The sequence below is a fragment of the Aptenodytes forsteri genome, unplaced genomic scaffold, assembly GCF_000699145.1.
Source record: "Aptenodytes forsteri isolate BGI_AS27 unplaced genomic scaffold, ASM69914v1 Scaffold166, whole genome shotgun sequence".
In the NCBI taxonomy this organism is placed as follows: Eukaryota; Metazoa; Chordata; class Aves; order Sphenisciformes; family Spheniscidae; genus Aptenodytes; species Aptenodytes forsteri.
Genome location: NW_008796110.1, coordinates 6413240 through 6429259, shown reverse-complemented (window position 1 = coordinate 6429259; position 16020 = coordinate 6413240). Strand labels below are relative to the sequence as shown.

Here is a 16020-nt window from a genome sequence, read left to right as displayed (position 1 = left end):
AACTTGTCCAGAAGGATGCTGTGAGGGACAGTATCAAAAGCCTTACTAAAATGCAGAAAAACTGCATCCACCGCCTTCCCTTCATCCACTAGGCGGGTGACCTTACCACAGAAGGATATCAAATTAGTTAAACAGGACTTTCCCTTTGTGAACCCATGTTGACTGTGCCTGATGATTGCATTATTCTTTAAATGTCTTTCAATAGTACACAGTATGATCTTCTCCATAATTTTTCCAGGAACTGAGTTTAGACTAACAGGTCTGTAGTTCCCTGGGTCTTCCCTCACGCCCTTTTTGTAGATTCAATTACAAATCTGCCCAGTCAACAGACTGGGTCAGTGCAACACAGCGCAGACTGCTCATCTGATTCAGAGGCCTGAGGCACTGTTACGGGAAGGATGCCAGGCAGCAGGAAGAATCCCCTTCTTCACCTTTACATGTATATTGTCACCCTACAAAAGCAGCCCACACTCAGACAGGGCATCATTAGCTGTGTAAAACCCAGCTGTTGGAAAAGGCAGTATCTCAGCATTTGCTGGTGGTTACTGCAGATACTGCTCATTCCAGCAATAGGTTGGTGCAATCCCACAAGGGAAACACAACATTTAAAAAAAACCCCGTGTATTATGTTTCTTCCCACCTAAGAGGCAAGGAAAGGCAGCACCAGCTGGGCAGGTTGAGGACTTGCATTGCTGCTTGGGGGTGGGCAACGGCATGGTGTGTGCTGTGACCACTGCCTCAGGCCCAAATTCAATACAAATTCATGATCTGATCAGAGTTAGGCCCTCTATTTTCAATTATATGGAAATGAGTAGCTTAGTGGTGTGATTCAAGTGGACTCCCTACTTGGTTTTTGTCTGCTGGATGGGGTTTTGCTGAAGAGGGCTTTAGAGCAAAAGAAAGGGGAAAGGCACAAAGAGCTGGACTAGTCAGTACAAGATAATGTATAAGCAGATTTCTGTTCTTCAGCTAAGAGTAAACTAACAGATTTTTCATCTTAGTTAATTCTAACAAAACAAAGAAGAGTCTGGCCCAGTGGTTTGTTCAGCCCTTGCTGTAGGCTTTTATCATTCCCAAATGAGCGACATTTACAATCCCATTCAGATCCATTTGGATTGTTCTCCACTGCTGAGATCTCTAAGTGTTTCTGCCTTGGTCTGTGGTTAATATGTGAGCAGGATTAAGTGTTTGCTTTTATGATTTGCATTGCAGGTGGGCCTTTTAGGAAGAACTGGTTCAGGAAAAAGCACTTTACTTTTTGCATTTTTAAGACTGCTGAATACAGAAGGGGATATCCAGATTGATGGAGTCTCCTGGAGCACAGTCAGCGTGCAGCAATGGAGAAAGGCATTTGGAGTGATTCCTCAGGTAATGAGATTATTGTATATTTGTGTGCCTTTATTTTCATTGGTTCTATATCCATATGCGCAGTTACCTTCAAGCTGTTAGTTGCTTTACGCTGAGAAACAGAAACAAAACACGAAGATTTTGTGAAAAGGGGAGTGGGATGGATGGATGGATGCAATGATTCGCAGCAAACTACTTTTTGAGGGTTTGTTTGCCACTCACACAAGAACTCTTCTAGAAATGGGAAGGTACAGCACACTCAAACAGAAGTGTTCGTAGCCTGCTTGTCCCTGCACCTCTGAAACAGTTTGCATGTTGATTCAAAATAAGATAGCGCCACCTGAAGAAAAAAATACAATCAGTGGTGTTCTCAGCTACTGCTTTCTAAAGGCCTACATCAGATATTATGGTTATCATATAGATACTATACATTGCCCATTTTCCCTGACAGGCCGGTAGCAGAATTAGTACTTTTCTCATATTTTACTAGATCACTAGCTGATCCCCAGCTTGGACTCATCATTTTTTTAGCTGTCACCTCTCACTACCGTGTCATGGTGCATGTATATGGGTGCACATGTTATTTATGCTTGCAGCAGTCCTGGCATATGGGAAGTAATACCATTTCAGAGATGAAAAAGGAAGCAGCTCCTCACATGGGTTTAGGCACCCTAATACTCTCAAATAACTGGAACAAGAAAATTAGTCTAAGGAGGAGCAAACAATTAAACCTAGGGCTTCTGAGTCCCTTGCCAATGTCCTCGCCACTGGATCAGTGTCCTACGTTAGTTACAGCTCTGGTTTATCTGTCTCAAAAATGAACATTATTGGCTGCATGCAGTAACGCTAAAAAGTGATCGCTCACTGTAAAGGTAGGAATGAAAACTGGTGGAATGAACTGCATAATTTTAATGCCATGTTTTGGTTTTTTGTTGTTGAAAGCTGTCAGTTCTTTCCAACAACACTGACACAGGAGTAGCATGTATTGGCCTTCTCTTCTTTGAAAGCTATACACTGGATAGCTCTTCAGCTACTAAACATACACAGTCTTTTTCATAACAATTCATTCCTTTGGAAATCTTGTGAGTGTGGCAGAATAAGTCAAGTAACGGTTGACCACAATCTTACCAATGAGTCACTTGTGGTATCGGGAGGCAGAGGGACACCAGTTGCAGATCAGTCTGTCCCGCCTTTATCCATACTTGAGGGGTGGCTACTAGCCCCAGAGACTGATAAGTATGGTTTGATCCTTGGTCACCCTGGTTGGCCCACTCCTTGGGTGTCAAGGAGTGGACCAGCCAGGGTGACCAAGGATCTCCTTTTGACTGTCAGTTGTCAAACCCTTAATGTGCTATTCCCCTCATCCCATCCCCACCGTAAAGGAGTTGACAGCTGCTTTCTGTGCATATTGGTTTGTTCCCAGATAGTCTACTGTCTTAGAAAAGTGGTTACTGTCTTAGAAAGCTGGTGAGCTGCAGTGAACATATATGTGGTATAATGCTGTTGTGCACCGACTACATGAGATACTTTAAAATAGTTGGAGAGACTCTGGAACAGCCAGCCGATTTAACTGAAAAATATGCTGTCAGGTTTACATTTTAAAAATAGTGGTTTTCTTTTCCATAACCAACATAGCAGAGTTCTGTCCTCACTTTCACCCTCCGCTGGGTACGTAGGCTAAATTCTGCTTTCTACCACAACACAAGAAACCAAACTAATTGTAGTGAAGTCACTAATACGACTGTCACTCAGTCGCTATAGTCAGTCCTGATCTATTTCAATGTCATGGAGGTGGGATTTAACTCTGACCGAGCTGTTCCTGATGGCAGTGTCTTGGCTCTGGTAGCTGTTAAAAGATGCTGAAATGCTCATGCTGGAAACACAATGGTTTTGATTTTGCAAACACAAGAGGGTCTCAAAATTTAATTTGTTCAGTTTTGAGTTGTGATAGCTTCCCTTTCAAAAATGTTATCCCAGAGTAGCCTGAGTGGCATTTATTTAAAGTAGGCATGCAAAGAAGGCACAACTCTTTCCTCTCTGTGCATTTCCACAATCATGCTTTGAAATTTCCTCAAAGGAAGCAATTTTTTAGCACTTTGACCTTGCCAGAACAGACCCTTTCTTCACTGCCAAGTTACACCCCCAACAAAACAGAACCAGGAGAGCGGTGGTGAGTCCACTGGTTGGATTTGTTTCTTGCCTGAGCTCTACTGACAGCCTGGTTGGTCACACGCTGCCTGCTGAGCTGAGGCTTGCTCGGCAAGCTGCCCTTTGATAGCTGTCATCACCCTTTCTGTCCTCTCTTCAACGTTTTCACGTCTATCTATTCCCGTAGACTTTTATTTCTTTATTATTGCTGGTTCAGTTCTGCAGCATGGTTGTTGGTTGCAAGCATGAAAAATGTCACCCCTTCAGATCGAGGCAGCTGTGCAGTGAACTGCAAATGCAGCTGCATCTATTTAGTTTGGAGGACAGGTATGCTATACAGCTGTCCTCCAAAGGATGGCTGTATAGGATGAAGGATGCTTTTACTAGTATAAGCTATGTCTCCATTGGGAAATTTTCCTGATATAGCTATACAGCCAAGTATAATTTTCTGTATTGGAAGAGCCTTCCCTATCTCTCCCATAGTCATCCTTTTGCTCTCAGCCCTTTCTTCCTTTGGGATGTGGTTGCCATTTCCTTTGGGATGTGGTTTCTGCTTTCCATCTCCAGCTGTCCCTGGGAACGCATGGACTGAGGAGAAAACTGAATGCTTGGTAACAAGTAGCCTCCTTGTCCCAGTGAAAAATATGATTAAGAACTCTCATAGCTGAGTACTCACTATAGAGTCACTAATGGTATAGAAAACATCATTCTGCAGCCAACAGCAAAATGTGAGAGACATTTGTTACATGAGCAGTGTAACTTGCCCTTCTGCTAGTGAGGTGCATTGTTAGTTCATTGTTAAAATTACCTATTTAGTTCAGTTTGGAAGTCCCTGATACATGGATCAATGCCAAAAAATCCCAGCCCTCCATTCTCTGGAAGGTCACGTGAGTTGCCAGCCTTTTTGCATGCTTCAGCTGCAGCTCCTGTCCCAAAGCCTTGTCAAAGAACTGCACATTACGCCTCAAAAGTTCCCACATTCAGAACGAAATGAAGTTTTCACCAGCACTTTCCCAGCAGGGAAGAGAAATTGCATATGCCACCCTGCCTTTCCCGGCAGAACAAAGGGAGCCTTTTGTTCTTCGCTGTTCACCTACGGCTTCAGAATGGGGGGAAAAAAAAGTTGCCTTTCCTTTCCCGGGAGGCTGGCCTACAGCAACACATGGATATTCGCCGTCTCCAGGAGAGGCTTCGCTAACAAAAGGAGAACGGAGCTCTACCTGAGGCATGCTTCCTCGTGAAAACTTTCCAACACTCTCCTTCTCTTCCTTATCCGTAAATGTCCCAGTTTAGAAGAAGTGCTTTTCCTCTGTGGGAACCTCATTGATGCGTGTCTGCATAGCACACACAGCGTCCTAACACACTGCCGTCTGCTCCATGCAGGCGATGCTGGAACAGCCTGCAGGGTGGTCAGGGATCACGCTGAACCGGAGCAAAGGCAAAACCTGTTTCTTTCAGTATCTCAAATCCAGCTGTCAGCGCATTGCAGTGGCAGTAAGGGGTAAATCATATAAAACACGGTTCCTGGAGCACCCACAAGGAAGTTCCTTCCTGTAGCTCCTCACACGCTGGCGCTGCTGAAACACAGCCTGACCACAGTGCTGCTCCTACAGGATGTTTTTCATTCTCATGCAAAGCAATTACTCCAGCCATAACAGGCTGTTTGAAGTAGAATCACAGCCCATCATCCCTTCTTTCTGGGCAGTCCTTTCTGATGCTTCTTCTGCGCGAGTTTCCCCACCACATTTCCAGGGTGAGGACATCCAGCTGCATCTGGTTTCAACACACTGAAGCTCTTCTGCGTACAGGTCCTCATGCAGGTTGCATCCTGAAGCATTTAATGGAGTCAAATTGAGAAAATGCCTTCAGAAATTTGGCTTTGAATGGAGAACAGGGGACCTGCAGCCAATTTTGCATTAAAATAAATGAGGAGAAACCTGAGACCCGTAAGGTGCTGCTAGCTCAAAGGAAGGGGATGACTTCTGGTGTCTTCTTGAATGTTATTCCACTGCATCCTGGTGGATCTCACACTGTTTTCTATGTGTAAATACTCCATATAGAGTTAAAGCAAGCTTAGCATGGAGAACAAGATTACTACAGTTTGTGGGACTGCTAGCTGACAAAAAAAATAAATCACTTTTGCTCCTTTGTTTTACTTAAGAAGTGAAATTTCACAACTTTTATCTTTGTAGTTCAAATTTTTCAGTAGCTATCTCACTTTGTTCATGATATCTGTCTGTCTCTCTGCCTGCCTCTCTCCAGTACTGTTTCATTGCTTCTCATACCCTTCAGGGCTGTTCACTTTTGGAGGTCGCGGGGGTGGCTGTTTTGCAGCGTGCCAGGGCACTCCTGCACGGTGCAGCCTGCTGAGCAGTGCCGCTCCCCAGAGGTGGTCCCACAGAGGGTCCCGCAGAGCCTGGGTTCCTGCAGGTCATCGAGACAAGTCAGCATCACTGGGGAGCATCTGCTGCACCAGACCCATGCACAGAGCACCCGGGGACATTAATTAACAACCCCACATGCTCATTTCAGGCACTATATAAGTTGTTTTCTGCATCATGGGTTCAGTGTTGCCAGGAGCACAGCACTTGTGTTTATGAGTAAGCTCTATGGGAGGCAGAAGTTTTAGCATCTTCAGGGGAGAACGTTACAGAACTGGTCCCAAAAAACTTGCAGAAGGTCTTCGTTGCTCCCATGCTCTTATTCTTGTCTGTATAAAATATAAAGTCCCTAAAGGACACTTAGGAAAACAAAGCCTCTAACTCTGCACCTAATACTAAAGCATTCACATAGCAATTTGATTTTCTTTCATGTTGATATTGTTGCCATAATATATACGAAGCGGAGGAGGCTACATGGAGGTCATATTGTTGTTATTCTAACTTCTCTGTGCGGGGAGCTGGTGTCTGGTTCCAGCTGATGTTGCATTTGTTCTCCAGCCCTGGGGTGTACGAGAGCAAGGGTCCACGGGTCTCACTGAGGACCTGCACATGGGTTGTCTTTCGTTGCAACAGCAGCTTCTCAAAGCCAGGATACTCTCACTCCTTAGCAGCCTCTTGTCAACTGATCCTTTACTCTTCTGTAGGCGTTTGCTTAGGTACTCCAGGGTCTTGGTTCTCCACATAACACTTAAATCACTTGGGAAGCTTATCGCCACAAGCTGGGTGTATCCCACACCGTAACCTATACGCAGAGGCTCTAGCTGCTGAGGGGGATTAATGCCCTTCAGAAGGATTGATTTACAATATTTGGGGTGGTCAGAACATAAATATGACCATATTTATATTCCTGAGTGTTTTGCTTCTGGGTGGATGTCAGGTCTGAGAAACTGTTTGTTGTATGATCACACCCATTATCACCCTGGGTAATTTGAACAAGTGACCGAGAAGGAAACGGTTCCAGATTTGCTGCCAGTCTCCCCAGCCTTTCATTCCCCTTCCAACGCTCTCCTTATTTCTACTTCTTCCATATTTATAAAAAACACTTAAGTCCATGGGATTCACTTTTGGTGTTTTTCACTTTAGACTTCTAGCTTTTAAGAATTTTTTTGGGTTTTTTTTCTGCTTCTTTTTTTCAAGTGGACTCTAAACTGCTCATGTGACTCATATTTACTCAAGTGAACCCTATGTGGTTTCTAATGAGCTGGGAGGAAGGAGGTGTTGAAAAGGAGAGAGAAGTACCAGAATTCAGGACAATGAAATATTTACCTTGTGGAAAAAAAAAAGTACTTTTGGGAATAGCTTGCTTTTAGTGCCCTGCTTCTTGAAAGCACAGTTATTAGGAATAACAGCAGTTTCTGAAGAAAGTAGTTCTCTTTATTTCTCTGCCTGCTGCACTTCAGCAGGAATGTTATTCAGCCCTATCTTCTTTAAAACTGGTTTGTTCAGTTAACTATTATTTACCACTGAGAAATGAAAATACCTATTCCATTAGTTAAATGTATGGCGCTCAAAGTGTGAACAAACCCATGTCTGACACTTTCCACAGCGTTATTATTTGCACCGCACCCACTACTCAGAGGAATCTAATCCTGCTGCAAATACGTCGCCCCGCTCACGCCACCTAACCAGTGCAGGGCATGGGAAAAGGGCTGCGCTGCACTTCACCAAAGCATTCATTGTTATTAACAATCATGATTATAAAGGAAAGAGTCTACGCTTTCCCCTGGTCTCTACCAAAAGTGCTTCAATGACTTTTGGCTGTGGGCGTTGCCGCCGCCGCCGCAGCTCGGTCGGTGTGTTGCTGGCAGCGCGGTGAAGGTATCATTGCACTTAAATCCACCCCACTGACTGCAGGGCACCACGGTGCAGCTGCTTTTCTCCTCTGGTCTCTTGAGTCAGGTACTTCCTTCTCTCTTACACCAAATAAGTTATTGGCAACGGGTTACATAATTAAGCAAATTAATTAATGTAATTTATTTTCCTCTGCCACGTTTAAACTTTTAATTAACCATAATTAAATGATTCATGTAAATGTGTGTATAAATCACTTTGAAATCTGATGAAAGAATGCCAATTTCCCAGGTTAGGTCAGATGGAAATTGTGGTAGACTGACCAAACTCTGGGAAAGTACTTGCTAAGCGTATTCTCTCAGCCATTTTCTGCTGGTACAGCTAGCCCTTCACTGCTTTTGGTAGCGTTTGACTACCAAGACTCCAAAAATTATGTGGCTGTGAATCACTGGCATTTCAACACGGTTTTCTCTAAATAAATATTTTCTTTAGGAAGACAAAAGAGAAGAAAATAATTGTCTCAAATCTTCCCTCTTGGTATTTGTTCCGTATGTACAAGAAAAGAGCAAGCAAATGGTAATATTTCTCAACAAGGCACTTCTTCGATTCTTTGAGAGCAAGTTCTCCCTGCTACAAGCAGCAGGTGTACCTCGCAGCATAGAAAGCAACAGCTTGGTTTTATCTCATAAGAAATGTTGTGCAACCTCAGTGTCCCTTGAAGAACCTCATTTCCACCAGAATCTGACACACCCACCCCATGTAAAAAGAGATTAAACAAATATTTAATTTTGTCTGAGTCATTGCTTTTCGAGCTACAAAACCTGTATCTAAGGGATGTTCGCTTAAATCTGCTTGCCTAAACTGATGAGAAAAGCAGAACGGAGTAGTAAACTTCAGTGCAAGAAGGATGTGCTGTCAGTGCCGGGAAATGTGCATCCTCTTCATCTCGTGTGACGGAAGGGAGGTGCAGGACAGAGCAGGGAGAGAGCACGGGCCGTAGCATCAGTCAGGGAAGCCTCGTACGAGAGCGGGTTGTTGCTGCTACAGTCGTGAATCAGGTTGTGCTGCGTCACATCTCAGTGACGTGACAGTGAGAGAGAGAGAAAAAAACGCTCTTTTGAGGTAGGGCTGGGACATGGTGAGATGTCAAGTAACAGAATGATGCTAATACATATTTGGCTACAATTGATTAGAAAAATTCATTGATGAAAACCAACTTAGGACACTGTCCCTGAATACTGACAAATATCCAAGAGGTTTTTTTGTCTCAAAACAAAACTGTGGGAACACACGCCTTGGGTCAGTGATCTTTTTTTTGTTTGAATATGTTTCACGTAACAAAGAATCAAAAATAGTTTTTAAAAGGCTTATTCCAAAATGGAAATACAGGGAATCTTTTAGCCTGACAACTGCTGAAATGTGATTTTTACTGTTTTTCAGACAAGTTTGGTTAAGTTTTTATTAAGAAAGTTACCAAAAACCGAACATAAGGATTTTTAAAATCACTTTTTTTGGAACAAAGTTTTCCAAAATTTTTAATAACCTGCAATAAGCTCTGTCTGGTAATGGCGGCAGGTTGTTCTTTCTCTGTATGCTTTACAATTTACAATGCTTTACACAATGTTTCAGGGTATCTATCTACCTGTGTCTGTATATCTTTTTTCTCGTAGAAAGTGTTCATATTTTCTGGAACTTTTCGGATGAATTTGGATCCTTACGGGCAGTGGAATGATGAAGAAATATGGAAAGTTGCAGAAGAGGTAAAACTGTTCAGTGTTACTTGTATTCCTCTGGTGAAGCGGTTACAGCAGAGTGCAGCGTAGGCCAAATGATTGTCATATGTTACATTTATAGAGAGTCTTCTTAGGAAAAAAGTGCTGAGGAAAGATAATGCTATGCTATAAACCACGTTTCCTTATTACCTAAAAAAAAGGCACCTTTATCAGAGATTAAAAAGAAAAAAGATAAACTTCCATACGGCACGGTCTGGGTTCCTCATGCAGTGATTTGGCGTAGGTGAGGTTTTATGTTTGGCTCTGCTGGGTGACCCTGAGAGAAAAAAAAGTGGAGGAAGCTGATATAGCAAAATGTCCTGTCATCTTTTCTCATTGTAATGCTTTGGCAAATATATGAAATCTCTGCAAGGCATTTTTCTACCAAAATATGTAAAAATTACTATGAAACATTTTGGAGGCCAGGAAAAAAAAAAGAAAAATGTCTGTGGCCTCTCCTAGAAATAAGGCTGGTGTTACTGCAATAGGAAATATTTATAGTCAGCTTAGAAAAGTCTTTCCTCAAAGTATTTTCCAGGTATTGCGATTCTCAGGCCAATGTAAAGCCAGCTGAGAAGGAGCACTCTGACACCGCATTCAGGCTTACGTTCTGCTTGTGTCACGGGCAGCAGCCTCTTCCATGGAAAATAAGAATCATGGAATATTAGATTTTATGAACCTGAAGGTTTTCTTCTAATTTTATGTTGAGGTTTTAGCAACATTTATTTTTTTCAAGATTAGGGGCCAGATTTTTACAGTTCTGTTTCCACATTGAGCTGAACCCCCTGCATTACGGTTGTCAGATGCCACCTATTGGCTCTGACAGTGCTCAATAGGTCGCACAGGTGTACGTAACGCCTGGAGAAAAGGCAGATGAGAGTTACGGGAGGGAAAGAGCTGCAGCCCAGAAAGCAGATTTCTCTTTCCACGGTAGGGATGACCTAATTAATACAGACTCAGTAATGAATTGGTGCCATTTTCCTTGTTCATAGCAAGTCTCAAGTATCAGTAAATGCTTACAAGTGTGGAACTTAACCCGAAAGCTTCCTCCTTTCCCATCCAGAAGGTTTACTCTGTCTCTGCTCTCTCTCTTTTGGGTTTATCTAATTTCTTCCCTATGTTTGGAAAAGAGGAAAGTAGACACTTCCTATGAGTAATTTACTGTGCAATGAAAACATCGTGACATTTTTGGTTAAATGATGTGACAGGAGCTTTTCAGTCAGTCCTAGCAGAGGCAACAGGGTGCTCAGTGCTGTGCTTCTCTGCTTCTCTGAGGCTGGGGAAAAAATGGAGTGTGGATTAACATCCCCTTTCTTGAAAAAGACAAGCTCTGCTTCTGCTTTTGAGGATTGTTTTCACTGCACGTGTGAATCGAGCCTGGGATTTTAAAGAGCTAAACCTCATTTACAAGGGTGTGAAAAAAAAATATTTTGAAGTGTTTATCATTAAGGAGTTTGGCAAATCCGTATGTGATACAGAGTTTTTCATTGCACAGGTGAGAGAGCAAAGCAAATAGAAAAGAAAAAGAGCTGTAATACTTTTTAGTAGGGGTGATTGGATTGTTTACAAAGTTCATGCTCTTGAAATCTGGCTTGTTAGCGACAGTGAGTCAGTGTAACTTCGGGAGCATGGCACAGAAAGAAAGTTAACTGTCAGCTTATCCCTGACCCGCGTTGGCTGCTGAGGATTTAGGGGATCCTGCTGAGATCAGCATCAGCTTTTTATGCTCCTCGCAATCAGCTGCAGAGAGCAAAGTGTTGTCTGAACAGATGTCAGGTGCTTCACTTTTTATTGCCCCCACATTTCAGCACCTGAATCTGTCAGACTTGCGTCAACTTTTGAGGCCAGGTTTTACTCTTGCAGTCAGCTGTCTGGACCCTACAGGTACACAGAGAGACCTTGTGCAGTTTTAGGAAGAAAGCACCTTTTGCAGCCATTAGGTGCAAAATTTCATTAAAGGACACAATGTGTGTTCAAAAGAGGAGTGAGGAACAAATCAGTGGCCTTAATTTTGCTTATAAATAGAACCATGAACTCTTCAGAAACTCAACAGACGTACCCACACACCCCAGTTTAATATGGTTTCTATGTAAAATGAAAACACAAAGGAGGAATTCCAATTTTTTTTGCCCTGGAATGAAAATGAATGGCAGATCAGTAATATTTCAAAAATCCAAGGGGGGCTCTTCATAAACCACTCGGGTTGCATCGCATTTTTATAACGTCTTTTGGAGCAATGCAACTCACACATGTTTCCTAGTTCTCATCTTTTACAAAAATTTCTTTGTAAACGCTGCTGGTTAGGCCAAGGAGCACAGTCGGTTTGGACCTGTGGAAGATGCAAAGCTTTGCTTTGAGGTGTACGAAATGCATCTCCCAACGAGAGCAAAAAGAAGCGCTGGAAGAAACAGTCAGAAGACATCTCCTGGCCTGGATTCTGGTTTCTGGTCCAAGTGAAGCAGCTTCACTTGGCACGGGCACCCCTCTAAACATTTTGTCAGCAGTGCTAGAGGGAAGCCCGTGACGCCGTTAGTATGGACAAAGTGCACAAGACCTTTGGGGCAGCAAAAGGAGCAGATGGAAACGCTCTTAGAGCCATAGAGACAACGGCCGTGGTGACCTGGGTTATTTTCTCTGTTGCTGTAATGTAGCATGTGAATTTTGGTCGTTTCTTTTTACCCTCCTAGTAACCAAAGAGGCCTGGTTTCCTTTCAAAAATCACTTTCCTTGACATCTCCGAGGACGTACATCACTGCTGGATAAAAAGTTTCAAATATATTGCTTTCTCTAGCCTGCTAACTCAGAATGTTTTGGTCAAAATGCCAAAACTCATTGTTTGTGACAAACAAATGAACCATTAACTCTCAGCTTCCCAACATAAATCCTAGCGTGTTGTAAGAGTCAAATATTTCAGTGCTTTTCACATCATCAAGCTACTAGCTTGTAGTCTTTATAGGACAGATGCTCCTTTTTATCAATTTATATTTTCTCTTCGCTGTCAGAAATGAAAGGCAAGGAAATTAAAGGCATTGATTGCCGTACCCACAGTCAGCAGTAACTGTACCTCACTGATTTTTCCTCTCCTTTTTCTTTCCGGCAGGTTGGGCTGAAGTCTGTAATTGAGCAATTTCCAGGCCAGCTTGATTTCGTTCTTGTGGATGGAGGCTGCGTCCTCAGTCACGGCCACAAACAGCTGATGTGCCTTGCCCGGTCAGTTCTCAGCAAAGCTAAAATCTTGCTGCTCGATGAACCAAGTGCTCACCTGGACCCTGTGTACGTTTTGATCATTTGTTCTATCTTCTAATATGAAATAAGAAAATCAGTGAGGCAGCACCACCGAAAGAGACCTTCTGTAACTTGTCCGGTCCGTTACTAAACCTGATTTCAGTAATGTGTGTTAGTAATTCTGCACGGGGGATCAGGGAAGCCTGGTTACAACCTTAACTTGACGGCTGACAGGCGCTTTCACAGCAGAAATGCGGCACACTGAGACGCTGCAGAGTGTTGGTGTCCATGCACGTGAGCTTTACAACACGCAGCTAGACTATTACATACCATCAATAAAGTTGTGAGCTATGCTGGCATGTACATTGCAGTCTAAGCACTGATGCTTGTTTGCCTTTCAGAACTTCCCAAGTGATCAGGAAGACTCTGAAGCATGCATTTGCCAACTGCACGGTGATACTCTCCGAACACAGGCTGGAGGCGATGCTGGAGTGCCAGCGATTTTTGGTGAGCATTTCTCGTAGTCTCACGTACTGTTGTTTCATTACATTTGATGAATGTGCAAAACACACCAGGCAGAATTGATGAAGTGGGCTGGATTGATGGGGGCCATGCAGGGCAGTTGAGCAACCTAGTCACCTGCAGAAGAGCAGCAGGCTCCTGTTTGCTCTTTCACGTGAGCTGTCATAGACACCTGTGTTCAGATGAGCTGGGTCACATTATGGAAGAGCTGGATTCCTTCTTTCAACCAGAAGGACAGTTGTGTAGGTGACCCAGCTGCTGATCCAGGTGCCTTATATTGCCGATTGGCTCAGGAGCTCCAGAAAAATGCCAGCGTCTCACAGAGCTTTACCATTGCTAATGCAGAAACATTGCTCTTGAGCAATGGGAGGCTCCGTGGGGCAGAGGGGTTTCCTGAGGAAACATCTGATGGTCAGAATCACTGATTTCTTTCATCAAGCCACTTGAATATTGCTTTCTCATTTAATCAAGGCACGCAGCCTCTGCCCGGAGCAGGTTTCCCACCGTCTGAACAGCATTTTAGCAACAGAGCTGCTAAAAGCTCTTTCCTGTCGGACCTGTGCCCTCACCTGAGATGTGCTGGCACTGCAGTGTGAGCGCAGGAGCCTGGTTTTTCCCCGTCTGCTGCCTGACGGGAGGCTGGCACAGCCGTACAGGGCAAACCTGTTGTCTCCTTCAAACACAGGCCGGCAGCGCTTCCTTGTTTGGCGAGAAGAAAGCAAAGAAGGCCTGGCACCTTGCTGGCAGCCTTCTCCCTCCGCTTGCGATATAACTCTGTTTTCTGCAGTTAACGCTTTCTTAACCTGGCAATTTGGCAGTGCCGGGGGAATGCCATGGTACCTGGAGACTTCAACAACCAATCTCAGAGGTAAAAATCAAGTTGCAAGGAGAAACCAGCAAGGCCAATGGCATTTTGTAACTTGAGCAATAGGCACCTTTTCCACGTTAAAATTTCAGTATCTGTTTTTATGGTTGTAAATAGAAATTGCAAACTGTAAACTGGGCTTTTCCTGTTAGAAGAAGATCTCTGTTATGTCTTCATGTCTCTTCCTTGCTCCATTAGTTGTGTTAACTGAATTCTGTCAGCACCACCATTGCCCATCTAACGGGGCGATATGTCTCTTCAGGTAATCGAGGACAATAAATTGCGGCAGTATGAATCCATTCAGAAGCTGCTGAACGAAAAGAGCTCCTTCAGGCAAGCCATCAGCCATGCCGATCGCCTTAAGCTGCTCCCGGTACACCACAGAAACTCCAGCAAACGCAAACCTAGACCCAAAATCACTGCCTTGCAAGAGGAGACGGAGGAAGAAGTGCAGGAGACGAGGCTGTGAGACGTGGCGTGGGCACCCTCTTTGTGGAGAGAATCGTCAGCAGTGCCCCACGATGACAGGACCGGCGCTTCTGAACCTGCGGGAGCCACGCACAAATTGAACCTTGCAGGAGGTGTTCGCTGCAGCGACTGCACGTGCATTTGGGAATTACTTCCCTTCCATAGTTAATTGTGTGCAAGTTAGTACGTTCTTCGAAGTTTTGCCACTTGTAACGGTAAAACCAGACTTCCTTTGAAAAGCTGCTCTAATTCGGTACAGACGAGATGGCAAGCAGAAGTAACCTGCTTTGCCTGACATAATCATTTCCGAAAACTCTTTCTTAGAAATGTTCTTGCTGGGGTGAGAGGTCCAGACAGCAGGAAGAATGTGAGAAAAATAATCAAACCGGGGTGGAAAATAGAAGAATCAGAATGTAAAAAGCTTCTTTGGATTCACTTCCTGCAAACGAATTAAGGGACAATATCAGCAAGGTGCACAGAAAACTTCCTCCTCTTTTTTTTCATGCAGCAACTGTAATTTCAACTTAGCAGAAAAGGCCAAATGCCATTTCATAACAGCGCACCGCTCCGCGTGCATAGGTGAGAATGAAGGAGGAGAGGATACCGGCTGGCAAGCCAGTCAACATCTGTCACGTCCCCACGGTTAAGGGAGAGTTGGTATTTCCTCTTACAGGCTAGGAGACTGTCAGCCTGACCCTGCGCACGCTCGCAGCGGGATGAGCGCGGGCTGACATCAGTATCTAGTGAAAGGTAGGACTCCTGGCAGTGGAACTCCAATAGTCCGCATAGGTCCGGCACCTTTACGTGCTTTTTACTCTGGCCTAAAAAAACCCAAAAACCACAGAGGAAACCTCTCTGAAGTAGACTTTAATACCGAAATTAATTTTTATACTCTTCTGGTTTGCAGTTTTATGATGAAACTGAACTTTCTCTAGGATGTTTTATTTATTTTAATATTGTTGCAAACATTTACTAAGGAAATGATGTATTTTAAGAGTGATTATGTACTATAAAGAAAAATATATTTGTACAAAAATTTTATATTTGGATTGTTGGGGGGGTTTTTTGCTACTAGATGTCACATTATGATAGAGCCGTTAAAAACGAGGGCAGGCCCAGAGTTAGGCCAGGTACTGTCCGATGCTGTCTTTGCGCACTAAAGTATTCTAGTGATACAGACACCTGGGGTTACTTTTTTTCTTTGAATAAAAGAAAAACAAAAGAGAAACCGCCTGTACGACACGTTACAACACACACCCCGCGGTGCAGACACCGCAGGCCTATTCTGCTACTTCCACTTCAGTCGTTGCTGCTCATCAAAACGGGGGCATCGGTTTTAATCAATACGTGTTACTTATCACAGAACTGGTGGAGGAAATCCAAGGCCCGCGCCCGGCCCGCGGTTTGGCCCGCCCGCGGGCGGCGGCCGGGCCGGGCGGCA

The 16020-nt window shown here is 43.9% G+C and overlaps 1 protein-coding gene across 1 annotated transcript in view; it reads left to right on the top strand.

The window, feature by feature from the left end:
• CFTR (cystic fibrosis transmembrane conductance regulator) overlaps positions 1 to 14580 on the top strand; it is a 134628-nt gene extending 120048 nt beyond the window's left edge. The window contains exons 24-28 of the mRNA XM_009286815.2: positions 1213 to 1368; positions 9398 to 9487; positions 12600 to 12772; positions 13126 to 13231; positions 14374 to 14580. Coding sequence (XP_009285090.2) covers positions 1213 to 1368; positions 9398 to 9487; positions 12600 to 12772; positions 13126 to 13231; positions 14374 to 14580 — 732 coding nt within the window. The remainder of the gene's footprint in view (positions 1 to 1212; positions 1369 to 9397; positions 9488 to 12599; positions 12773 to 13125; positions 13232 to 14373) is intronic.
• Positions 14581 to 16020: the final 1440 nt, after the last annotated feature.